The sequence below is a fragment of the Oncorhynchus clarkii genome, chromosome 11, assembly GCF_045791955.1.
Source record: "Oncorhynchus clarkii lewisi isolate Uvic-CL-2024 chromosome 11, UVic_Ocla_1.0, whole genome shotgun sequence".
NCBI lineage: Eukaryota > Metazoa > Chordata > Actinopteri > Salmoniformes > Salmonidae > Oncorhynchus > Oncorhynchus clarkii.
In genome coordinates, this window is record NC_092157.1 from 22,117,397 (window position 1) to 22,143,841 (window position 26,445).

Sequence of the window (26,445 nt, forward strand, 5' to 3'; positions counted from 1 at the left end):
ACATATGGGTTTGTGAAATACATAAACACACTGAGGTGGATATAGCTATTCATTTGAGTTCAAAAACGTTCATTGTTCTAACCATGACCCTAACCCTAGCCTCTAAACTCAGAACCTAAGCCCTGACCTCTGACCACAGCCTCACCTTGCTGATCTCGGACTCAGGCACCCCTCTGAGGCGGGCATACAGATGGAGGTGCTCTCTGCCAGTCAGCAGATCATCTATGGCATCAAACTGGGGGCAGTAGCCCATGTTCTGGTGCACGTCCAGGATATTGGTAAGGATGCTGCAGGGACAGGGAAGAAAGGTACGATTACAGGTGAAAAGCATAGGGCTGTGCTCTGGTGTGCCACAGGGCTCTGTTTTAGGTCCACTGTTATTTACTAATGATATCAACAGCATCGGTAAAAACATTGATCATGCCAACTGTGATTGAGGAAGCATATGGCAATATGGCAATGCCCCATGCCCTGTACCTGTGACCAGTGACAGAGGCTTCTCCTGAGCTGACATCAGTATCTCCGGTCAGCATTTTAAAGGTGGTGGTCTTCCCTGCTCCGTTCACACCCAGGAGCCCAAAGCACTGGGGAGAGAAGGAGGGGAGAAAAGGATGATGAGAAAATATTTTATCACTGGGTCTCTACACGTCACCTTCCCGTGCTGTATAGCTGTGGTACTAAACTCAGAAAAAAAAGAAATGTCCCCTTTTCAGGATGCTGTCTTTCAAAGATAATTTGTTAAAATCCAAATAACTTCACAGATCTTCATTGTAAAGGGTTTAAACACTGTTTCCCATGCTTGTTCAATTAACCATAAACAATTAATGAACATGCACCTGTGGAACGGTCGTTAAGACACTAACAATTAAGGTCACAGTTATGAAAACTTAGGACACTAAAGAGGCCTTTCTACCAACTCTGACAAACACCAAAGGAAAGATGCCCAGGGTCCCTGCTTATCTGAGTGAATTTGCCTTAGGCATGCTGCAAGGAGGCACGAGGACTGCAGATGTGGCCAGGGCAAAGAATTGCAATGTCCGTACTGTGAGACACCTAAGACAGCGCTACAGGGAGACAGAATGGACAGCTAATTGTCCTCGCAGTGGCTGACCACGTGTAACAACACCTGCACAGGATCAGTACATCCGAACATCACACCTGTGGGACAGGTACAGGATGACAACAACAACTGCCCGAGTTACACCAGGAATGCACAATCCCTCCATCGGTGCTCAGACTGTGTGCAATAGGCTGAGAGAGGCTGGACTGAGGGCTTGTAGGCCTGTTGTAAGGCAGGTCCTCACCAGACATCACCGGCAACAACGTCACCTATGGGCACAAACCCACAGTCGCTGGACCAGACAGGACTGGCAAAAAGTACTCTTCACTGACGAGTCACAGTTTTGTCTCACCAGGGGTGATGGTTGGAGGAATGAGTGTTGAGGGAATGAGCGTTACACCGAGGCCTGTACTCTGGAGTGGGATCGATTTGGAGGTGGAGGGTCCGTCATGGTCTGGGGCTGTGTGTCACAGCATCATCGAACTAAGCATGTTGTCATTGCAAGCAATCTCTACGCTGTGCATTACAGGGAAGATATCCTCCTCCCTCATGTGGTACCTTTCCTGCAGGTTCATCCTGACATGACCCTCCAGCATGACAATGCCACCAGCCATACTGCTCGTTCTGTGAGTGATTTCCTGCACAACAGCAATGTCAGTGTTCTGCCATGGCCAGCGAAGAGCCTGGATCTCAATCCCATTGAGCAAGTCTGGGACCTGTTGGATCGGAGGGTGAGAGCTAGGGCCATTCCCCCCAGAAATATCCTGGAACTTGCAGGTGCCATGGTAGAAGAGTGGGGTAATATCGCACAGCAAGAACTGGCAAATCTGGTGCAGTCCATGAGGAGGAGATGCACTGCAGTACTTAATGCAGCTGGTGGCCACACCAGATACTGACTGTTATTTTTGATTTTGACCCCCTCTTTGTTCAGGGACACATTATTCAATTTCTGTTAGTCACATGTCTGTGGAACTTGTTCAGTTTATATCTCAGTTTTTGAATCTAGTTATGTTCATATAAATATTTACACATGTTAAGTTTGCTGAAAATAAACGCAGTTGACAGTGAGAGGACGTTTCTTTTTTGCTGAGTTTATATAGAGGTCTATAGTATAGAGTGGTACTGTACTGACCTCCCCAGGTGACACTCCCACACAGATCCTGTCCACAGCTGGCTTTGTCTTCCCCATGTATGTCTGGGAGGAGAGAAAGAGAGTGAGAGAGAGAGAGAGAGAGAGAGTAGTTAGAGATAAATAGAGAGAGGAAGAGAAAGAGATTGAGAAAGATATAACCATCTTGTTCACACTGCAAATTATTGAGTCAATAACCGAGAAACACATAACACAGGAGTCCTGGGTAGTCAGTTAGTTAGTTAGTTAGCATACCTTGGTGAGATCTCTAATCTTTAAGATGTCATTCTTGCTTCCCCCATTATAGATGCGTTCTCTCTCCTGGGCCACATCCACGTCTTCCTCCACGATGGGATCCGTCTTACAATCTGTGATCCTATTACAGGTAAGAGGTCAGAGGTTTAAGGTAAGTGGCGAAGTGCTGTTCTGGACTGCTCTCACAATCAATAACGCATAGAGTTACTGGTACTAGTCAACTGGTAATGGTCAACAGATTCATACGATTCTGATCCTTAAACAATTAGATTATATTTTAAAGTACTACAGCAATATAGACTTGTATATTAGATGTGAAGTGAAGCTGTTGGTTACCAGTGATCCAGGAAGAAGCGGTACTGGATCAGGATGTTCATGATGAAATAGACAAAGCCCTCAACAGCCATGAAGACCAGGTTCTTCCCTAAAAAGTCCCAACTGTAGGGGTCCAGACTGAAGTCCTCGCCTGACACACACAAAGCAAAGCAAACAGGATCAGCATGTAGCATGGAATAATCCGCATTTGTACACCATCTGATCTAACCGATGTGTGAGGAGTGGGAAAAGTTTGAGTGCTGACAACACGGAATATGCTCCTGTTACACTTTAATCAGTCAGCTTATCTTCACATAAAACATTCATCAAGAAAACTGGGTGATGGTGCATGCACACTCGGTGGCAAATGCTCCGATAGTCTCCTATATCCACTACCGACCGACAGTGCCTTCCGGAAGTATTCAGACCGCTCACTTTTTCTACATTTTGATATTTTACAGCCTTATTCTAGAATTGATTAAATAAATAAACATGTTCAGCAATCTACACACAATACCCCATAATGACAAAGCGAAAACAGGTTTGTAGAAATGATTGCAAATGTATTACAAATAAAAAACTGAAATAGCTTATACATAAGTATTCAGACACTTTGCTATGAGACTCGGAATTGAGCTCAGGTGCATCCTGTTTACATTGATCATACTTGAGATGTTTCTACAACTTGAATGGAGTCCACCTGTAATAAATTCAATTGATTGGACATGATTTGGAAAGAAACACAGCTGTCTATATAAGGTCCCACAGTTGACAGTGCATGTCAGAGCAAAAACCAAGCCATGAGATCCAAGAAATTGACAGTTGAGCTCCAAGACAGGAATGTGTCGAGGCACAGATCTGGGGAAGGGTACCAATCAATTTCTGCAGCATTGAAGGTCCCCAAGAACACAGTGGCCTCATTCATTCTTAAATGGAAGAAGTTTAGAACCACCAAGACTCTTCCTAGAGCTGGCCGCCCGGCCAAACTGAGCAATCGGGAGAAGAGGGCCTTGGTCAGGGAGGTGACCAAGAACCCGATGGTCACTCTGACAGAGCTCTAGAGTTCCTCTGTGGAGATGGGAGAACCTTCCAGAAGAACAACCATCTCTGCAGCCCTCCACCAATCAGGCCTTTATGGTAGAGTGGCCAGATGGAAGCCACTCCTCAGTAAAAGGCACATGACAGCACACTTGGAGTTTGCCAAAATGCACCTAAAGAATCTCAGACCATGAAAAACAAGATTCTCTGGTCTGATGAAACCAAGATTGAACTCTTTGGCCTGAATACCAAGCGTCACATTTGAAGGAAACCTCAAATCAAATCAAAATGTATTTGTCACTGCGCCGAATACAACAGGTGTAAACCTTACAGTGAAATGCTTACTTACAAGCTCTAACCAATGGTGCGAAAAAAGAAGAAAAAAAATGTGTGTGTGTGTAGGTAAGTAAAGAAATAAAACAACAGTAAAAAGACATATGAAAAAAGAGGAGCTAGGCTATATACAGACACCTGTTAGTCAAGCTTATTGAGGTAGTATGTATATGTGGGTATGGTTAAAGTGACTATGCATATATGATGAACAGAGAGTAGCAGAAGCATAAAAAGAGGTGTTGGCGGGTGGTGGGACACAATGCAGATAGCCCAGTTAGCCAATGTGCAGGAGCACTGGTTGGTCGGGCCAATTTAGGTAGTATGTACATGGATGTATAGTTAAAGTGACTATTCATATAAGATAAACAGAGAGTAGCAGCAGCGTAAAAGAGGGGTTGGGGGGCACACAATGCAAATAGTCCGGGTAACCACCTGTTCAGGAGTCTTATGGCTTGGGGGTAAAAACTGTTGAGAAGCTTTTTTGTCCTAGACTTTGCACTCCAGCACCGCTTGCCATGCGGTAGTAGAGAGAACAGTCTATGACTGGGGTGGCTGGGGTCTTTGACAGTTTTTAGGGCCTTCCTCTGACACCGCCTAGTGTAGAGGTCCTGGATGGCAGGCAGCTTTGCCCCAGTGATGTACAGGCCGTACGCACTACCCTCTGAAGTGCCTTGTGGTCGGAGGCCGAGCAATTGCCGTACCGGGCAGTGATGCAACCGGTCAGGATGCTCTCGATGTTGCAGCTGTAGAACCTTTTGAGGATCTCAGGACCCATGCCAAATCTTTTTAGTTTCCTGAGGGGGAATAGGCTTTGTCGTACGTTAGTTAGTTTGTTGTAGAGAATGGGGACGTGCTCGGTGCTCCTTTTCATGTAGTCCACAATCATCTCCTTAGTCTTGGTTACGTTGAGGGATAGGTTGTTATTCTGGCACCACCCGGACAGGTCTCTGACCTTCTCCCTACAGGCTGTCTCGTCGTTGTCGGTGATCAGGCCTACCACTGTTGTGTCGTCAGAAAACGTAATGATGGTGTTGGAGTCGTGCCTGGCCATGCAGTCATGGGTGAACAGGGAGTACAGGAGGGGACTGAGCACGCACCCCTAGGGAGCTCCAGTGTTGAGGATCAGCGTGGCAGATGTGTTGCTACCTACCCTCACCACTTGGGCCGGCCTGTCAGGAAGTCCAGGATCCAGTTGCAGAGGGAGGTGTTTAGTCCCAGGATCATTAGCTTGGTGATGAGCTTTGAGGGTACTATAGTGTTGAACTCTGAGCTGTAGTCAATGAACAGCATTCTCACATAGGTGTTCCTTTTGTCCAGGTGGGAAAGGGCAGTGTGGAGTGCAATAGAGATTGCATCATCTGTGGATCTGTTTGGGCGGTATGCAAATTGGACTGGGTCTAGGGTTTCTGGGATAATGGTGTTGATGTGAGCCATTACCAGAATTTCAAAGCACTTCATGGCTACGGACGTGAGTGCTACGGGTCTGTAGTCATTTAGGCAGGTTGCCTTTGTGTTCTTGGGCACAGGGACTATGGTGGTCTGCTTGAAGCATGTTGGTAATACAGACTCAATCAGGGACATGTTGAAAATGTCAGTGAAGACACCTGCCAGTTGGTCAGCACATGCCCGGAGCACACGTCCTGGTAATCCGTCTGGCCCCGCAGCCTTGTGTCTGTTGACCTGTTTAAAGGTCTTACTCATGTCGGCTACGGAGAGCGTGATCACACAGTCGTCCGGAACAGCTGATGCTCTCATGCATGCCTCAGTGTTGCTTGCCTCGAAGCGAGCATAGAAGTGATTTAGCTCGTCTGGTAGGCTCGTGTCACGGGGCAGCTTGCGGCTGTGCTTCCCTTTGCAGTCTGTAATAGTTTGCAAGCCCTGCCATATCCGTCAAGCGTCGGAGCCGGTGTAGTATGATTCAATCTTAGCCCTGTATTGACGCTTTTCCTGTTTGATGGTTCGTCGCAGGGCAAAGCAGGATTTCTTTTAAGCTTCCGGGTTAGAGTCCCGTACCTTGAAAGCGGCAGTTCTACCCTTTAGCTCAGTGCGAATGTTGCCTGTAATCCATGGCTTCTGGTTGGGGTATGTACGTACAGTCACTGTGGGGACGACGTCCTCAATGCACTTATTGATAAAGCCAGTGACTGATGTGGTGTATTCCTCAATGTCATCGGAAGAATCCCGGAACATGTTCCAGTCTGTGATAGCAAAGCAGTCCTGTAGTTTATCAGCTGCTTCATCTGACCATTTTTTTATAGGCCGAGTCACTGGTTCTTCCTGCTTTAATTGTTGCTTGTAAGCAGGAATCAGGAGGATAGAGTTGTGATTTACCAATTCGGATTTACCAAATGGAGGGCGAGGTTAGAGCCCTGTACGCATCTCTGTGTGTGGAGTACAGGTGATCTAGAATGTATTTCCCTCTGGTTGCACATTTAACATGTAGATAGAGATTTGGTAGAACTGATTTAAGTTTCCCTGCATTAAAGTCTCCGGCCACTAGGAGCGCCGCCTCTGGGTGAGTGGTTTCCTGTTTGCTTATTTCCTTATACAGCTGACTGAGTGTGGTCTTAGTGCCAGCATCTGTCTGTGGTAGTAAATAAACAGCCACGAAAAGTATAGCTGAGAACTCTCTAGGCCAGTAGTGTGGGCTGCAGTTTATCACAATATACTCTACTTCAGGCAAGCAGAATCTAGAAACTTCCTTAGATTTCGTGCACCAGCTGTTGTTTACAAATATGCACAGAACGCTCCACCTCGTTTTACCAGAGTGTGCTGTTCTATCCTGCCGATGCAGCGTGTATCCCGTTAGCTGAATATCCATGTCGTCATTCAAGCCACGATTCCGTGAAGCATAGGGTATTACAGTTTTTGATGTCCCGTTGATAGGATATTCGTGATCTTACCTCGTCTAGTTTATTGTCCAATGATTGCACGTTGGCGAGTAATATTGACGGTAACAGCAGCTTTCCTAGTTGTCTTCTACGGGTCCGGACAAGCATCTGGCTCTTCTTCCTCTGCGTCGCTTCCTTTTGCAAATAATTGGGATGTCTGCCCTGTGGGGTGTTTGGAGAATATCGTGTGAGTCTTGCTTGCTGCTGTTGTTGTTGTTGTTGAAGAAATCTTTGTCTAGTCCGAGGTGAGTGATCGCTGTCCTGATATCCAGAAGTGCTTTTCTTCTGTAAGATACGGTTGCAGAAACGTTATGTACAAAAAAACACAAAATAGCACAATTGTACAATTGGTTAGGAGACCTTAAAACGGCGGCTATCTCCTCCAGCGCCATTTTTGAAACCTGGCACTATCCCTACGGTGAAGCTTGGTGGTGGTGGCAGCATCATGCTGTGGGGATGTTTTTCAGCGACAGAGACTGGGCGACTAGTCAGGCTTGAGGGAAAGATGAACGAGGCAGTACAGATAGATCCTTGATGAAAACTTGCTCCAGAACAAAGGTTCACCTTCCAACAGGACAACGACCCTGAGCACACAGCCAAGACAACGCAGGAGTGGCTGCGGGACAAGTCTCTGAATGTCCTTGAGTGGCCCAGCCAGAGCCTGTACTTGATCCCAATCGAACATCTCTGGAGAGACCTGAAAATAGCTGTGCAGCAACGCTCCCCATCCAAACTGACATAGCTTGAGAGGATCTACAGAGAATGGGAGAAACTCAAATACAGGTGTGCCAAGCTTGTAGCGTCATAGCCAAGAAGACTCGATGCTGTAATCCGTGCCAAAGTTGCTTCAAAAAAGTACTGAGTAAAGGGTCTGAATACTTATGTAAATATGATATTTCCGTTTTTTATATATATAAATTAGCAAAAAATGTATTAAAATGATGGTGTATTGCGTGTAGATTGATGATGGGAAAATAACAATTGAATCCATTACAGACCTGCCAACCCTGTCCAACTTTTTAGAGTACCTGATGCGCACGGCAAATTGGAGATTCACTCGCGCGAGTAGCACGCACGCTCGTCCACGCGCTGCTGGTGAGTCTGATTGCAATTATGGAATTGTACCAAATCAAGTCTATAAAAGGTTGGAATACTTTATTGACAGCATCCCATTTACACAAATGGTAAAAGTCACTAACAATATGTAATTAGAAAATACACACAAAAGGCATTTATTCTTGGAGATTACATGTACAGTGTAGAATGAAGATAATTATCTATAACGTTTTTAGCACAAATTGTTACATAAGTTTAGTCTCTATAGTAGAGGAACGCTTGTCACCTCTCAAACAGGGCCTATCACTAGTGCCTGCTCACAAGTATTGGCTTTTTAGACACCATTCCTAATCAACACTGAAAGCAAAATCATTTTGAAAACACAAAAACTAATTATCGCAAACTGGCTACGCAATGCTTAGGTAGGCTACCGCAAAGGGAATCAGAACGCTGTTCGCTAGAAGAGTCCGCTGTTTCAGTCTATGTAAAGGTGCCTATTGTATTTCTTTGCAGCACATACATCATTTCAGATTTTCGAAATTGATAAGATCTCAAATCTAGTGCAAAAGCATTTTAGAAGCATTGCCTCTATCGCTAATACCAGACACTCATTCATTCTTCATCGCAGTTTTCTAAACTCCTGACTCAATTTTAATGCCAAGATGTTTATATTTATTTTTGATTATACTTTTACTTTTGTAATGTGACGTGGATCATTATTACATTTACAGTCTATCAGGTTGAGTGATCCTCGTAATGCTACGTGGGAAAGACAACTAATGGGACGCAGAAGTAAATGTATTAAAAGTTATTTTTCGTATTTGCATTTCATTTATTTCACTAGCAAATGCGAGTGAACTGATGGCACTTTGGAGCCCACTGAATGTCCATCTTATGTTCGCTAACGTTAGCTTGAAACAATTAGTGTTTGCCTTTCCACAACACACGCCCACGTGTTTACGTACAGCTGACAGTCGGCAAACTCAGCATCACAACAAACAGGAGGGGCAGACACCGGGTAGCTACGTCGAATAATGATGTATTAATCTCCATGTCCGTTGACACAAACTCCGTACATGTCTGTGTGTTGCAGCTCGAGAATCGGGATGTTAGATTTACTCAGTGGATTTATTTTTTATTTACAATGTTGTTGTTTTTTAAGTTTAAAAATAAATAAAATCAGGCCCTATTCATTTCGGCACACTTTTAACTCGGATCTCATATCTGTGTACATGGACAGAAAATTGCGTAGTTGGTAGCAAATGCATGCATGTTGGCAGGTCTGCAATTTTAGAATAAAGCTGTAATGTAACAAAATGTGAAACTTTCGGAAGGCACTGTAACTAGCTAACCACACTCATTAGTCGCCACGGCTTTGACTGGTCTTATCAGCCGATTAGGGGAAAGCGAATTCAGATCCACGAGTTATTTAAGAAGTGTCTTGGGTGTAAATCTCCTAGAGCTTCGGCAGGACAAATACACAGCATCATGTTTCAGAGGCAGTCGGCCCGACCCGGGGCCATCCGAGGCCAGTGGTATTCCCGTCCTGTTATGGCATTCTGAATGCATCATGATTTTGGCTTTGGGGTCTGGAGATGTCCAAGACCTGCAGAACAGGCTAGGGTTGCTAGCGGCATTTCCCTGCTGACCAATCAGAATGCAGACCTTGGAGCGAGTGGTGGGGGTGGCAAGGGGTTGAAGGGGGTGAGGGGGTTGGAGGGTGACGGGGCAGGGGGTGTGACTCACCAAAGCGGGCATAGACGTCAGTAACAGCCTGATTCATAGCCATGTCGATCAGACCCCGGCCAAGACAATAGTGGGGGAAGATCAGCAGCATTTTCTTCAGCAGCTGGTTACACTTATACAGCGCCTGAGAGAAGAAGGAAGTTAGAGTGATACATAAATAAAGGGAGGGAGTGGGGGAGAGAGAGAGAGGGGAGGGGGAGGAAGAGACAGAAATGGAGGGCCAAACCACACAGTAGAATTGAGTCACTCAACAAGTACTAGTATTTGAAGAGTCATTGAGCAGGGGGTAGAGACAGACAGGTCTGTGAGTAAGTACAGGAAGCGTTTATCCCAGGCTGTGCTCTCCACTCACCGCTGTGCTGTCAAACAGGTCAAGGATGAAGGTGATGGCACTGCTGTTGATGCCAATGAACAGGTTGATGCAGGACAGAGAGACGTAGGCTGTGCTGGGAATACTGAAGATGTAGGACATGGGGTACATCATGGGCGTCACAGACCACCTGCAGTGAACAGAGACAGGTAGGGAGGGTTTTTCTCATCGTTTGATCAAGCTTATATTTTTTTAGGATCATCTTAAGATTTACATGTGGTCCTTGCCTAAATGTTCATTCTAGAAGAAGGGTTTCCTCTGGTCCAGAATGTCAGCTTACTCTGTTACTGTTAAATGGAGTTGAGTGGCGTGAGCAGCACTATAAACCTGCTACAGGTTTAGCCCCGTTAACACCACTCAAGTTCTCATCGCCTGTATCGCTGTACAGTACAATCCATTCATCATTTAGAGCATGCTGTAAAGAGCTGTTCGAGATGCACTCTCCAATGATAAATTACCGCTAACCTAAATCTGTAACCTTCCACCTTTAGCCCAAGTAAACGGGCCTACTGTCCTGTAGTACACTGACTTACCCATAGAGCATGAGCAGGGCTGTCAGGGGTTGGAGGTTGGTTGGCGACGTGTAGCACTTCTTGTCAAAGACCATGAAAATAGCCACCACCAGTGCTGCACTGATAGAGTAATTCACCTGATGAGGGGGAAGTGGCACAATGAATGTCAAGCTCTACGTAGAAAGATCAAACGTATCTCTCAATCCGTTGGGCTGTTTGAGTGGACACGTATGCCATGATCTGCCATGCCATATTAATATAGATCATTTAAGAGAGTGGGTAGCCTCGCCACGAACCGTTTTGGCATGTCAAGAACTTGGTGTGTGTCAATGTGAGATTGGAGAGAGTATGACGGGAGACATACCATGTCCCAAAGGAAGTTGGCCATCCAGTAGATGACGGGACTGACCCCGCTGACGAACTGGAGGTGTTTGGCCTGGGTCACCCTCTCCTGGATGAGGTAGAGCACAAAGGAGGCTGGGACAAAGGACATGGCGAAGACAACACAGATAGCCACCATCGCATCCACTGAGGTGCTCAGACTAGGAGAGGAGAGGAGAGGGAGTAGGGTTAGATAGCCACCACCACATCCACTGAGGTGCTCACCGGGACACAGAATGGGGTTAGGTGATCCAGGAGATCTGTCTTTAATCACCTCACCTGATTGGCTAGTACTCACACAGTGTCCTAAAATATTAAATCTCCTGAAAGGCCAGTACTCACACAGTGACTTCAGACAATTGTTCCTTGGTAAGGTTGAGAGGGTGGTTGATAGTGGTGATGCCGTATACATCCAGGCTGGCATCTTTGGGCAGGTTGGCTCTGAGGATGGCGTTGTTGGCCACGTTCATGAAGGCCACCATGGCATGCCAGCCCTTGTTGTTGTACCACACCTTCAAAAATACAGAATGGACATTCTAGTGAATCTTCTTTTGCTGGTGTATGGTACAAAAGTAAGACAGTGGATTTGCAGTAGAGGGTTAAATTGTATACAGTGTAGACAAGTGCAATATATGCCTTGCCTTGACATTGTATTCACTCTCCATGTAGCGGAGGAAGGTTCCTATGTCCTTCAGAGTTTGTTTGGAGTATTTACCCTGAAAAGAAGAGTACCATGATTGGTTACATGGACAGTTACAGGGCTGTTGAAGTGTGTAAAGATCCACACCAGAGACATCTTTAGTAGTCGTACCCCAGTAACATTGAGCAGTCGTCCCAGCTGTGACGCTGCGTCCTGGATGGTCTTAGGGTCCACATCTAACACAGGAAGCTGTCCCCCGACAGATATACCTCCATACCTGGGTGATAGACAACAGAAAACACATATACCTCCATATCTGAACACCAGGAGTAAGACAGTGTACTCAGTGAGAGCTAAAACGCCTTATACAATAACGGTACTATGCCCCTGGCCACCAGAGGGCGGTACAACATCACTTTTCATTACATGACGGCCACAAGCAAAGGTAACACCCATCTAGCTCATTGCAAATATACTACGTTTTGAATTTTGTAAAATATGGAAATAGTACCTTTGTTCATTCACCCAGTATTTGCTCTTCAAACTGAACAAGAAAGACATATGAATTCTACCATTAGAGTTGTGTATGTAGAACAGAAGAAAGTAGATGAAGGCTGAAATAGTTCCACAGTACCTGGCCTTGATGAGGGAGGGGTAAGTCTTCACCAGGTAATCAGAGATATTCCTGCCTGTTAGGTCCACCAGAACATCACCTGTCGACTGGATCCTCTATAATACAACACACACACACACACACACACACACACACACACACACACACACACACACACACACACACACACACACACACACACACACACACACACACACACACACACACACACACACACACACACACACACACACACACACACACACACACAAACAGTGTATATATAACTGTGTGCATTGGTGACTGACTGGGATTTAAACCGGGGCCACCTGATTACCACAATATTGTATCAGCCCAGTTAAAGCCTATGCATATATCTCCACTAACCTGTGGTGGTGTTATCCCCCCTGCTCCCTCAGGGCAGACAGGCAGCATGGTGAGTTTCCTAGGGGTACTACACTGGCAGCCTGGGGAAGGGTTAACTGCGGTCCACTCTGGTCCATCCAACATGTCTATCAGAGCAGGGTTCAGTAGCGGCATCTCCCACTCCGTTGTGATGTTATTACATGGGAAATCCCTATACCGGGAGCACGCATGCACACATGCACATTGTTACACTTGAAGTGCCTATCAGGATCAACATGATACACCAAATAATTTTTCGGGCATATGCAACGACGCCTCCCTCCTTCCCTAATGTTTGTTACTTTTGGGCATACAGTAGCCGACATGATATCAGTAACTATGGCATTCTTTAAGAAGGTCTCAAACTCAAGACTAGCACACATCTGGCCTGCGAGTTGCTTTCTGGCCCCCAGACTGATACAGTGCCTTGCGAAAGTATTCGGCCCCCTTGAACTTTGCGACCTTTTGCCACATTTCAGGCTTCAAACATAAAAGATATAAAACTGTATTTTTTTGTGAAGAATCAACAACAAGTGGGACACAATCATGAAGTGGAACGACATTTATTGGATATTTCAAACTTTTTTAACAAATCAAAAACTGAAAAATTGGGCGTGCAAAATTATTCAGCCCCTTTACTTTCAGTGCAGCAAACTCTCTCCAGAAGTTCAGTGAGGATCTCTGAATGATCCAATGTTGACCTAAATGACTAATGATGATAAATACAATCCACCTGTGTGTAATCAAGTCTCCGTATAAATGCACCTGCACTGTGATAGTCTCAGAGGTCCGTTAAAAGCGCAGAGAGCATCATGAAGAACAAGGAACACACCAGGCAGGTTCGAGATACTGTTGTGAAGAGGTTTAAAGCCGGATTTGGATACAAAAAGATTTCCCAAGCTTTAAACATCCCAAGGAGCACTGTGCAAGCGATAATATTGAAATAGAAGGAGTATCAGACCACTGCAAATCTACCAAGACCTGGCCGTCCCTCTAAACTTTCAGCTCATACAAGGAGAAGACTGATCAGAGATGCAGCCAAGAGGCCCATGATCACTCTGGATGAACTGCAGAGATCTACAGCTGAGGTGGGAGACTCTGTCCATAGGACAACAATCAGTCGTATATTGCACAAATCTGGCCTTTATGGATGAGTGGCAAGAAGAAAGCCATTTCTTAAAGATATCCATAAAAAGTGTTGTTTAAAGTTTGCCACAAGCCACTTGGGAGACACACCAAACATGTGGAAGAAGGTGCTCTGGTCAGATGAAACCAACATTGAACTTTTTGGCAACAATGCAAAACGTTATGTTTGGCGTAAAAGCAACACAGCTCATCACCCTGAAATCACCATCCCCACTGTCAAACATGGTGGTGGCAGCATCATGGTTTGGGCCTGCTCTTCTTCAGCAGGGACAGGGAAGATGGTTAAAATTGATGGGAAGATGGATGGAGCCAAATACAGGACCATTCTGGAAGAAAACCTGATGGAGTCTGCAAAAGACCTGAGACTGGGACGGAGAATTGTCTTCCAACAAGACAATGATCCAAAACATAAAGCAAAATCTACAATGGAATGGTTCAAAAATAAACATATCCAGGTGTTAGAATGGCCAAGTCAAAGTCTAGACCTGAATTAAATCGAGAATCTGTGGAAAGAACTGAAAACTGCTGTTCACAAATGCTCTCCATCCAACCTCACTGAGCTCGAGCTGTTTTGCAAGGAGGAATGGGAAAAAAATTCAGTCTCTCGATGTGCAAAACTGATAGAGACATACCCCAAGCGACTTACAGCTGTAATCGCAGCAAAAGGTGGCGCTACAAAGTATTAACTCAAGGGGGCTGAATAATTTTGCACGCCCAATTTTTCAGTTTTTGATTTGTTAAAAAAGTTTGAAATATCCAATAAATGTCGTTCCACTTCATGATTGTGTCCCACTTGTTGTTGATTCTTCACAAAAAAATACAGTTTTATATCTTTATGTTTGAAGCCTGAAATGTGGCAAAAGGTCGCAAAGTTCAAGGGGGCCGAATACTTTCGCAAGGCACTGTATCTGACTCCTATTGGAATCGAGCCTTAAAGTGATGCTATACTTTGACACTTAGCAAACAGATGATGTTGTATGGTAAGTGAACTGTCCCTGGTCAACACTCACTCCAGAGGTTCATCCACCATGCAGCGAGTCCCAAAGCCAGGCTTGTTCAGCAGCACCTCTCCAAAGTACCTCATCTCAGGGTCCAGGATACGCTCGTTACTGGAAGATGGCACATCCAACAGTCAACAGCAGTCTTTATCAAACGTGATCAAAATCCACATAATCATTTGCGACTTCTGCGTTCTACTCATGTGTTGTGCCAGTGGAATTGCACTTCCTCAGACTGAATCTGCTCTGAATTGGCTGGACGAGTGATTTAACAAATGGTGCTAGACTCAGGGCAGGACAGAAGTCTCTATGCTCACCTGAAGAAGGTGAACTGTCGTCCATACATCCAGGGACTAAGGGTCAGGCTGGGGTACTCTCCAAACGGAGGTACGATCGTAGTGAACATCAGTGATACGAACACAAAACTGGCGGGCAAAACTATCTGATGAAGCCAAACAAAAGGACACAGGGACGTTTCCATATTCAAATTCTGCATCATGGAACTGGAACCATCAAAAAATGTGTAACATTATTGCACATTATTATAAATAGGGATTTATAGCCAATGCACATGATAGAGGGGACACAAAATGCACGGCACAAACAGCCGTCTGTGGAGAATGGTACCTGAGCAAAGAAGTCCTTATGTGATCTTATGGCGTGGTGAAACCGTTTGATGAGCAGGGCAAATAACTGTTTCAGGACCAGACAGACACCTTTGACCTGTCTAGAGCCCCGCCCCTCGCTGCCCTCCGAGCCCCCAGAATTCCCCTGCCTGTTGGCCTGGGTCTCCCCGTCTGCCTCTGTAACGTAGGGAGAGGTTGGGAGTTAAATGTTCCCTATCTGCAGACAGAAAGAGTGATACTACAGAGCTTAAATGGTCTTCTACAGTGATAGCCATAAACACTCTGCATGATCTGCAAGCCTGCAGCGCCACCACTCAGCGTAAGACTGAATCTATGACAGCTTCCTGTAAAGCCACTAGAGAACCGTATTTGGGTCAAGAATTGACGTTGACAGTCCTAGTTTAAAGGCCATGGCTTATAAAATATCTGTTCATTATAGCCATTGCAGCATTATAGCCATTGCAGCATTATTGCCATTGCAGTAGTTTCTAGCTTGTTGCTTGTAGCTTGTCACCTTCAGATTGGTCGACATAAAGTGCTACTTTGTTGTGTCCTACACTGGGTCGAGGTGTCTGCTGCCACAATCTCTGGTCTGGGGGGTAGATGATGGCAAATTCAACATAACTGTCACACACAGAACATCACAGTACAGTACTGTACAGACCAACACACAGAACAACACAGTACAGTACTGTACAGACCAACACACAGAACATCACAGTACAGCACTATACAGACCAACACACAGAACATCACAGACAATACACAAGTTATAAAATACATACAGTTCAGATCTTCTTCTTTTTAAATTACCTTGTGTAGTTTTGCCAGATTTGACTTCACTGTCCGCTGTCACTTTCAGGAATATCTACAAGAGAAAAAGAAAGTGCAATGGTGCATGGCCATCAAACATGGAAACATGCAGTGGACTGATGTATTGTGACTGAATATAGGCTCACCTCCTCCAGTGATGTGTCGGAGACCCCGAAGCTGCTGAGGCCGATGTCAGAGAGGGTTTCCTCCAGCTCTCTGAAGAGGGAGGCGTAGGCCCTGGGCTGGAAGCCCTGGTTGGGCAGCAGGTAGGTCAACTCCTGACCGATAGCCTCGATCAAACGGGCCTCTGGGACATGGTGGTGGACCAGCCCTGTGATGCTTGACAAGTCACCTAGTAGGGAGAAACACACACACACAGACTCACACACACATACACACACACACACACACACACACACACACACACACACACACACACACACACACACACACACACAGAAACACACACACACAAACCGAGTCAACACTAGTGGTGGAACCAACGCTGTGGTTCTGGCTATGTCACCTGTTACAAGTATGTTACAACATATACAGAACATACACAGATGCAACAGCTAGTGAGGAAAGTGGCCATGTGTAAAGGGGCTTTATGGTTCCGTATACTTTATGTCACCTCAATTCCTCAATGAAAACCTTACCGTCCATCTGTCTGTCCGGGGCTTTGGCTTGAGGTGACTCTTCTTTGTAGGTGGTACAGGTGGAGCATTTACACGAACACTCATCAGTACAGTCACACTTCATCTAGGACAAAGAGAAAACGGCATCGATGACACGCACCTCTGTCTAGGCAATGAAAGCACTCACTCACCCTAGCGCACACTTCCCTTTCTCACACAAACAACAACACACTTTAGAGGCTCTTTCCGAGATCGTATCCATCCCACCTTGGTCCTGGGTCCCTCGTATTTCATTCGTCGAACCAGGGTGAGGTAGAACCCGGCACCGAAGCAGTTCTTGAGGAAGAGCGGGGAGCCGCAGCAGTGAAGACGACCCTGAGAGATGATGGCCACACGGTCACTCAACAGGTCAGCCTCATCCATGTGGTGAGTGGACAGAATCACTGTACGTCCTAGGGAGGTAGAGAGAGGACGAGAGAGGGCGAGAGAGAGAGAGAGAGAGAGTGGGTTATATAGGGTTAGCATTATGAGATGGCATTTGATATTATACATTTCCGATGTTGGTAAATTCCAGTTAATCAGCTGTTTTTCCTGCTCCATCCAGCAGGAGTATTCGGTTGTAACACTCACTACCGAGTTCCAAACTGCCTCTGGAAGCAACGTCAGCACAATAACTGTTCGTCGGGAGCTTCATGAAATGGGTTTCCATGGCTGAGAAGCCGCACACAAGCCTAAGATCACCATGCGCAATGCCAAGTGTCGACTGGAGTGGTGTAAAGCTCGTCGCCATTGGACTCTGGAGCAGTGGAAATGCGCTCTCTGGAGTGATCAATCACTCACCATCTGGCAGTCTAACGGATGAATCTGGGTTTGTTGGATGCCAGGAGAACGCTACCTGCACCAATGCATAGTGCCAACTGTAAAGTTTGGTGGAGGAGGAATAATAGTCTGGGGCTGTTTTTCATGGTTTGGGCTAGGTTCCTTAGTTTCAAAGAAGGGAAATATTAACGCTACAGCATACAATGACATTCTACACGATTTTGTGCTTTCAACTTTGTGGTAACAGTTTGGGGAAGGTCCTTTCATCTTTCAGCATGACAATGCCCCCGTGTACAAAGCAAGGTCCATACAGAAATGGTTTGTCGAGATCGGTGTGGAAGAACTTGACTGGCCTGCACAGAGCCCTGACCTCAATCCCATTGACCACCTTTGGGATGAATTGGAACGCCGACTGCGAGCCAGGCTTAATTGCCCAACATCAGTGACCGACCTCACTAATGCTCTTGTGGCTGAATGGAAGCAAGTCCCCGCAGCAATGTTCCAACATCTAGTGAAGGCTGTAATAGCAGCAAAGCGAGGACCACATAATTTGGTAATGTAGTGTGTTCCAATTACTTTTCAATACAATTCAAAATAAGTATTCAGATAACCTTAATTTGAAAAAACAAGTAGTTGAATATTATAATGTATTTGTAAATACACTTGGAATGTATTTGAAAAAACTCAAATACACTGACTCAAATACACTCCTATGCATTAAACTGAGTTATTTAAAAAATAATATTTGAAATAAGTATTTGAAAATACTTTCAAATCTATTTGGTAGACTATTTTTTTTTTTACAAAAAAACAATCAAATACTTCAATAAAAGTTATTGTTTTGGGCTGTGTATTTGAAAAAAAGTATATAAATAACAAATACTTAAATACACATGTAATTATAAACCAGGTCTGGTGTGTGTACCTGATCGGTACTTGAGTAGTAGGTCCCAGATAGATCGTCTGGAGTAGGGGTCCACCCCCGATGTGGGCTCGTCCAGGATCACGACCTTGGCACCGCCCACAAACGCCATAGCAACAGACAACTTCCTTTGCATGCCGCCTGAGAGGAGAAGATGAGGACAGGAGGAGAGGACAACAATACTGGTATCTCATATCTTGATTATGACACTCTAAACACAAGTTAAAGATGAGGAGAAGTGTTTGTTTCATCATCGCTGGCAGTGAAACAGAACTAGCAATGATGAACTATATACTGTAACTGTGCCCGAGGCCCAACACAGTGTGTGTGTGTTTGTGTGTGTGAAACCTGAGAGGTTCTGTGCCTCCTCGTCTCTCTTGTGGGGCAGGCCCAGATCCTCCAGCATGTTCTCTACCTCCAGCTGAGCCTCAGACAGAGACCTCCCCTTCAGCAGGCTGTAGAACAGGATGTGTTCTTCTACGGTCATACTGAGAGAGACAGACAGACAGACTGTGGTGAGCAGCTGCACTCTGCTGAATGTGCTCCTTCGAGGGGAACACCCCAACAGAGTGGGATTTTATGAATCACTCAGCAACATTCTTTTTGCATTACATTCTTGTTTCATTATGATCTTTTCCCAACATACCCATCAGACCAAATAGTCTTTATTAAACCTGTAGACACACAGAACAACATCTTAATCTCCATAGACAGAGATAAATTAGACCTGTTTAGGAAGTACCCGCACCTTACCTCCCCCTCCCCACGCACTAACGCAGAAAGAGAGGGGAGGGAGAAAAGAGACAGAGGCTAAGAGAGATGGACAGAGAGGATGAGGGAAAGAGAAAGAAAATAAGTGTGCAGAGAGAGACATGGACATGGTGGAGAGAAAGACAATAGACAAATGCATCACCACATCTAATCACTCCTTGTGTCTATATGACTCGTTAACCCACTGAGGCAGCAGGCACTGTAAGAGGTCACCTACTGGTGAAAGAGGATGTTGTGTTGGGGACACATGCCCAGAGAGTGCCTGATGGTGTCCATGTCTGTCCGGATGTCCTTCCCATAGATGGAGGCTGTCCCAGAGGTGGGAGGGAACATCCCCGTCAGGATAGACCTGGTGGAGACCACACAGAGGGACAGAAGATGTAGAGGACAGACAGAGTCACATGGCCAGATGTCACAGTCATAGTCACTACACCTACTGTCACAAAGCTGTCCCCCAACCAGTGGTTCTCAATCTATTTTGGTTGATCACATTCTGCCCAAAGAACCTGCTCATAGGTCAGGTATCCCAGGGGATAGAAGGTACCACAGGTTGAGAAACACAGCCCTGAACTGATTCAGATGGTCAAAATGTGAATCATTTGACTGTGGGTGACATACAAGGTGGTGGTCTTCCCAGCTCCATTATGCCCCAGGAAAGCAGTGATCTGGCTCTCATAGAAGGTGATGCTCAGTCCGTCTACCGCAGGTTTTTGTCCCCTACCAAACACCTTGACCAGGTTCTGAACACACACACCCTCCACCAGTCCTGCCGGTTCCCCCTCAAAGTAGGCTTGGCCTTGCTGACCTGGGGGGAGAGGTGAGAGGTTGGAGGTCAGATGTTAAAGGTTATTGGGATAGGAGTTGTGAGGTCAACATCTGATACAATTAATAGATAGAATCCAATATAATCAATACAATCAGATAGATGTGAACAACCAGCTTACCTTGTCAGGGTTTTATAGTGTGTCATTCATATTATACAACATCTACACTGTAGTGTGCACTGATAAGGCTGGAATGGGTGTCCTGTTACACAGTTGTTACAGGGTTATGATAATAATGTTGTTTGTCTGTGCTGATAGTGAATAAAAACTGTAACAAAGCTGTTTATGTTATTTTTGCCTCACAAAAATAGCAACTTCACATGACCTTCCACCACATTGCATCATGACCTGAAAGACGTTATTTTATCTAGTCACTGTTCATAGCCCTAATGTGACAAATCGTTGCTGATACACCATTGAATGAGATGTCTTAAGAAAAACAATGGCGAACAGTGAAGGTGAAATCAGGGGAAAGGAATGCTGCCACTTTGACTGTGTGAATGGGAGCGAACCAAACGGGAGCTGAATCACATATTAACTAACTCTGACTGAGGGAAATGTACCAATGTGTCAGTCTGTATTGAGACCCGACCTGGAGAGCAAACACACTCAAGGACAGCGGGTTCCCACACACTGCCTGCCGCTAAGCATTATGGGCCGGGCAAGCAGGCCACAGAGAGAGAGAGAGAGAGAGAGGGAGAGAGCTCTATTGTTTCAAACCTCATCAGCGATTCATCAGAGATGCTGGACTGAGACAAAGAGTCCATGGTCCTGATACTTACATATTTAAAAAAAAATCCACTTAGTTATTCTCTTTAGAAGACAAGTGGATTTATTTGAATGTGTTTTTACCCTCTTTTTCTCCATTTTGTTTTTCCTCCTGGTTCTTCTTGTTCTCCTCCTCCTCCTCCTCCTCCTCCTCTGTTTTCCCCTTCCCCAGCCTCTCTCGTTTGTCCTGGTGTTTGCAGGATGGCAGCTCCTCATCTGGTGCCTTAGTCTTCTGCTCGTCACCTGGTTCATGATTGGTCTTCTGCTTCTCTTCAGCCTGGTTTACTAGGTTGTCAAACCTGGGTTTCTCCAACTCTTTTGGCTTTGGGGGTCTGGAGTTGAGCCAATAGGAGGGCAGGATGGGGAAATAAAATGGCCGACCAATTCCATACTGCCCTATAGGAGAACAGAAATAAACACGGAGGCGGTGCTGGTTTTAGAATCCAATCATCAAATAAGACCCATAGTTATGAACATCAACTTCAAAAGTACAAAAGTAACCAACTGGTGCTGAGTTTCAACATTACTCCTTCTATGACGTTCATTATGAGTTTTTGTAACTGATTTAGGCATACTTACTATATGCATTTCTGCCATGAGTCATAGCATTATAGCCTGGTCCCAGATCTGTTCGTGCTATCATGTCAACTCCAAACATGGCATGACAAGGAGTGGCATGATGGCACAAACTGGTACCTAGGCTAATAGCATGGTGGTTACCTGGGAAGACGTTGTCGAGGTACCAGGCAAGGACGGCGTAGAGTACAGTATCCAGGGCCATCATAGAGATGGAGGTGAGGAAGGAGTACTCATCCCCCTCCAGAGGGCTGGTCTGGATGTTGTCCCACTGCAGACCCAGACCCTGCTCTTCATAACGGGACAAGTACTCTGTCCCAAAGCCAAACGCCACCTGGGACATCAGGCTCTGAGAGGACAGACATGGAGAGACAGGCCACGGAAGGAACGTCAACTGATGTTAGCTGTTGAGATGGTTATCTAAACTGACTGTATGAAATGTTAGTCTTTTTAAAGGTGTAAGACAGCAAAAACATGTCTGGGGTCAGGAGTCAGAAGCCACAGTACGTACCAATGTCCATGCTAACATACTGTATCACTTAGAACGAATGCCAATACATTTCTTCATGCTAAGTGATATGCTAGTGTGGATATTGAAACACAGCTAGAAGAGTAAAGAATGAAGATAGGTACATGTGTCCCAGGGTGGACTTATACGGAGGTTACACACCGCCATGATCTTGTCATCCTTGGTGATGCGGTCCTGCCATGCAAAGCAGAGGATGTGGGGCAGGTAGAGGGTGAAGTAGATGATACCGCTGCAGGCTGCAGCCAGGTTGGCCTTGTTAAAGAAGACACTGAGTAGGAAACACTGCATGATGGTGGCCGTGGTGAAGGTTAGCAGAAACAGGAACAGGATCAGAGGGTTGCTGTAGTTCAACACCTTACCACCCTGGAAGACAGAATAAAGAATTGAATTGGTTTTTGTTAGTGTTTAGAGTTAGAGTCCCTATTTGCGTCATGCACAAAGGAGAAGTTACACATTGAAATCACATATAATATGTGATTGTTACAAAATGTTGGGGACAAAAGTAAAAAAATCTAGTTTATTTCCCAAATCTTCCACTAGAGGTCCCAACAGTACATTCAAAACAGCAGCCTTCTGAGAGGCTCTGATCTATGACATAAATTAACATTGACCAACTAGCCATTTTGGTCATTTACAACTTGAAGCCAATTAGGACTGACCATAATGATCACCGTGAGCAGGGAAGTGCTGGCAGCCATCATGAGGAAGCTGTCTATGAACCATGTGACCCACAGAACCCCATTGGTGACCCCCATGGTCTTCAGGGTCTCTTTGAGCCTGAGCTCCTTCTCCAAGACGATGCTCTTCACAGTCATAGACACTGAGTAGACCCACGCCAGCACCATGAAGATGGGGAAGCAACGGTTCAATGTCAGCATGAAGCTAGAGGAGGAGAGGTGGTACGAGAAAAGAAAGGGAAAGAGGAAAGGTGGAAAAGAGAGAGAGAAGACGAAAAAGAGGAAAGGGGGGAAGATAGAGAGAGAGGATATAAAATGATGGGGGTAATCGATGAGAAACAAATGCCATTTCTAAATGCAACAATAACATTTAACATTGACAGGCAGGCCTTGGGTTGGCATTTGTGTCTTAAGGTGTGTCACTCACAGGTCGTCCACGTAGCATGGGTACGGCATCTGTTGTAGGTAGACACCGAGGGGCCAGTCCTTGCCTGTCTGGGTCCTGATGATGCCATGCTCTATCATGTCCTGCAGATAGGCAAACCCCCCCCACACGTAACGGAGATCATCCACAGGATCGGCCCTAGGACCAGGGTCCCAGTATCTGTGGCAAGAGGGAGAGACAAAAGGAAGAGAGGGGTATATCTGAGGGCTTGATCTGCATTTAAGCATTTGGAAATTGATTTGTTTTTAAATGGATATGTTTGTCACTAAGTTACCTAACAAAGACAAATTCCACACTGGGCACCATACCTGAAAATCCCATTAATCCCATTTCAAGTAAGAGTTGCTTATGTTGCAAAACAGTTCATACAAGCATCATGATCTTGAAAGTAACCCTGATGAGTACGTAAGGTAAGGTCAAATCCACTCATTCATTAGGGAGTTATATACACTTACCTGTCCTTGATCTTATTGGTGCGCTCCACTGAGTCGATGTCCATGCGGATCTTGAACCGGACGTGGGGTGGAACCTTGGTGGTCCAGGGGTAGGTGTCCATGAAGACCAGGCCAGCCCAGAACTTACTCTCCCCCATCAGACTCAGAGCTCTGTGGGTCATCTGCTCCTCATCATTCAGCCCAGAGAACTTATCCAGTATCAGACACTGTGGAAAGAAATTCATGGATTATGTACAGTGCATTTGGAAAGAATTCAGACCCGTTCAATTTTTCCACATTTTGTTACGTTACAGCCTTATTCTAAAATAATATTTATCTTCAATCTACACAATACCCCATAATGACAAAGTGAAAACAGGTCTGTACAATTTTTGCAAAAGTTTTTTTTTTTAAATACAGAAATACCTTATTTACGTAAGTATTCAGACCATTTGCTACACTCAAAATATAGCTCAGGTACATCATGTTTCCATTGATCATTCTTGAGATGTTTCTACAACTTGATTGGAGTCCACCTGTGGTAAATTCAATTGATTGGACATGATTTGGAAAGACATACCTGTCTATATAAGGTCCCACAGTTGACAGTGCATGTCAGAGCAAAAAACAAGCAATGAGGTCGAAGGAATTGTCCGTAGAGCTTCGAGACTGCATTGTATCGAGCACAGATCTGGGGAAAGCAACCAAAACAATTCTGCAGCATTGAAGGTACCCAAGAACACAGTGGCCTCCATCATTCTTAAATGAAAGAAGTTTGGAACCACCAAGACTCTTCCTAGAGCTGGCCGCCCAGCCAAACTGAGCAATCGAGGGAGAGGGGCCTTGGTCAGGGAGAGACCAAGAACCCGATGGTCAGTCTGACAGAGCTCCAGAGTTTCTCTGTGGAGAACCTTAAAGAAGGACAAACATCTCTACAGCACTCCACCAATCAGGCCTTTATGGTAGTTAAAGGCACACAAAACAAACAAGATTCTCTGGTCTGATGAAACCAAGATTGAACTATTTGGCCTGAATGCCAAGAGTTACGTCTGGAGGAAACCTGGAACCATCCCTACGGTGAAGATTGGTGGTGGCAGCATCATGTTGTGGGGATGTTTTTCAGTGGCTGGGAGATTAGTCAGGATCGAGCAAAAGATGAACGGGCAGTACAGAGAGATCCTTGATGAAAACCTGCTCCAGAGCGTTCAGGACCTTAGACTGGGACAAAGGTTCACCTTCCAACAGGACAACCACCCTAAGCACACAGCCAAGACAACGCGGGAGTGGCTTCTGAACAAGTCTCTGAATGTCCTTGAGTGGCCCAGCCAGAGCCCGTTCTTGAACCCAATCTAGCATCTCTGGAGAGACCTGAAAATAGCTGTGTAGCAACGCTCCCCATCCAACCTGACAGAGCTTGAGAGGATCTGCAGAGAAGAATGGGAGAAGCTCCCCAAATATGGGTGTGCCAAGCATGTAGCTTCATACCCAATGAGACTTGAGGCTGTAATCGCTGTCAAAGGTGCTTCAACAAAGTACTGAGTAAAGGGTCCGAATACTTATGTAAATGTAATATTTCAGTTTTTATTTATTTATTTTTGCAAAAAAAAAACTGTTTTTGCTTCGTCGTTATGGGGTATTGTGTGTAGATTGATGAGGGAAAAAACAATTGAATCAATTTTAGAATAAGGCTGTAATGTAACAAAATGTGTCAAAAGTGAAGGGGTCTGAATACTTTCCGAAGGCACCGTACCTTGACTGCCATGTAGGTACAGTATTAACATATCCTTGAATTTGGAAGGGGAAACCATAACATTTGTAGGGCATTTTGGTTTCTATATGAGGAAGAATGACACACACACACACACACACACACACACACACACACACACACACACACACACACACACACACACACACACACACACACACACACACACACACACACACACACAACCCCATCAGGTCCTAATTGGGGCCACCAGTGTTTGTGGACTGTGGACTTGGACATGGGACAGTGTTGGCTAGGGGGCCCGAGTTCAGATTCACTCTCATCTACTCTGACACCTCACCACCAGGCCTCCTATTGCAGCTGCTCCTCATCTGATTGAGCCATTTAACAAAACACTACCTATTACCACCATGGAGGTCCTGCATGGGCCCAGGGGGAAGAACTGAGACAAACAAAACCACCAAGACACACACATGCAGAGGAATGCACGCAAACACACACAAACATGCAGACACACAGACGCGCACACACACACTCATTAAGACTGCATAACAAACCATACACACACACACTCATTAGTTTGCATCACCCCTCCCTAATAGCCTCCAATGACAAAACTGTTGCTACACTCTTCAATCAGACTATGCCATTGCTGTGCTGTACACAAGCCCATCGGATTCCGTAGACTGCGTTCATTGTGGAGGAGCTGAAAGAGGGTGGTAAGACTGACAGCTGTAGCGAATTGGGCTAAATCGGGCCGGTCTACTCTGTCACACTGAAGTGCTGTAAGCCTCACAGAAGATAAAGACAGAGGGGCCATGCGATCCACACAGTGAAGACCAGGGTGCCATTTTACCCCATTCTGCCACCCCTGGGGCAAGAGGCCTTACCTGCTTACGCTGATTAGTATCGAGGGGGCGAGGGGCGAGTTGAACTGTTCCCAAAGTGCTTTGAGGGGCCGAGGGGTGAGTTACACAGTTTGGCCT

At 45.5% G+C, this 26,445-nt stretch overlaps 1 protein-coding gene across 1 annotated transcript in view; it reads right to left on the minus strand.

The window, feature by feature from the left end:
• LOC139420366 (retinal-specific phospholipid-transporting ATPase ABCA4-like) overlaps positions 1–26,445 on the minus strand; it is a 51,648-nt gene that overhangs the window by 2,930 nt on the left and 22,273 nt on the right. Inside the window, exons 13-45 of the mRNA XM_071170391.1 lie at positions 23,752–23,957; positions 23,279–23,455; positions 22,834–23,056; positions 22,316–22,537; positions 21,790–21,994; positions 21,154–21,465; positions 20,096–20,282; positions 19,695–19,826; positions 19,055–19,194; positions 18,710–18,847; positions 17,233–17,417; positions 16,987–17,089; positions 16,474–16,679; positions 16,328–16,382; positions 16,029–16,106; positions 15,516–15,691; positions 15,206–15,330; positions 14,901–14,999; positions 12,727–12,916; positions 12,361–12,455; positions 12,238–12,270; positions 11,898–12,003; positions 11,728–11,802; positions 11,429–11,598; positions 11,070–11,247; positions 10,727–10,842; positions 10,176–10,323; positions 9,824–9,947; positions 2,781–2,910; positions 2,445–2,565; positions 2,193–2,255; positions 478–584; positions 146–287 (exon numbers count right to left, since the gene is read on the minus strand). Coding sequence (XP_071026492.1) covers positions 146–287; positions 478–584; positions 2,193–2,255; positions 2,445–2,565; positions 2,781–2,910; positions 9,824–9,947; positions 10,176–10,323; positions 10,727–10,842; positions 11,070–11,247; positions 11,429–11,598; positions 11,728–11,802; positions 11,898–12,003; positions 12,238–12,270; positions 12,361–12,455; positions 12,727–12,916; positions 14,901–14,999; positions 15,206–15,330; positions 15,516–15,691; positions 16,029–16,106; positions 16,328–16,382; positions 16,474–16,679; positions 16,987–17,089; positions 17,233–17,417; positions 18,710–18,847; positions 19,055–19,194; positions 19,695–19,826; positions 20,096–20,282; positions 21,154–21,465; positions 21,790–21,994; positions 22,316–22,537; positions 22,834–23,056; positions 23,279–23,455; positions 23,752–23,957 — 4,767 coding nt within the window. The remainder of the gene's footprint in view (positions 1–145; positions 288–477; positions 585–2,192; positions 2,256–2,444; positions 2,566–2,780; positions 2,911–9,823; positions 9,948–10,175; positions 10,324–10,726; positions 10,843–11,069; positions 11,248–11,428; positions 11,599–11,727; positions 11,803–11,897; positions 12,004–12,237; positions 12,271–12,360; positions 12,456–12,726; positions 12,917–14,900; positions 15,000–15,205; positions 15,331–15,515; positions 15,692–16,028; positions 16,107–16,327; positions 16,383–16,473; positions 16,680–16,986; positions 17,090–17,232; positions 17,418–18,709; positions 18,848–19,054; positions 19,195–19,694; positions 19,827–20,095; positions 20,283–21,153; positions 21,466–21,789; positions 21,995–22,315; positions 22,538–22,833; positions 23,057–23,278; positions 23,456–23,751; positions 23,958–26,445) is intronic.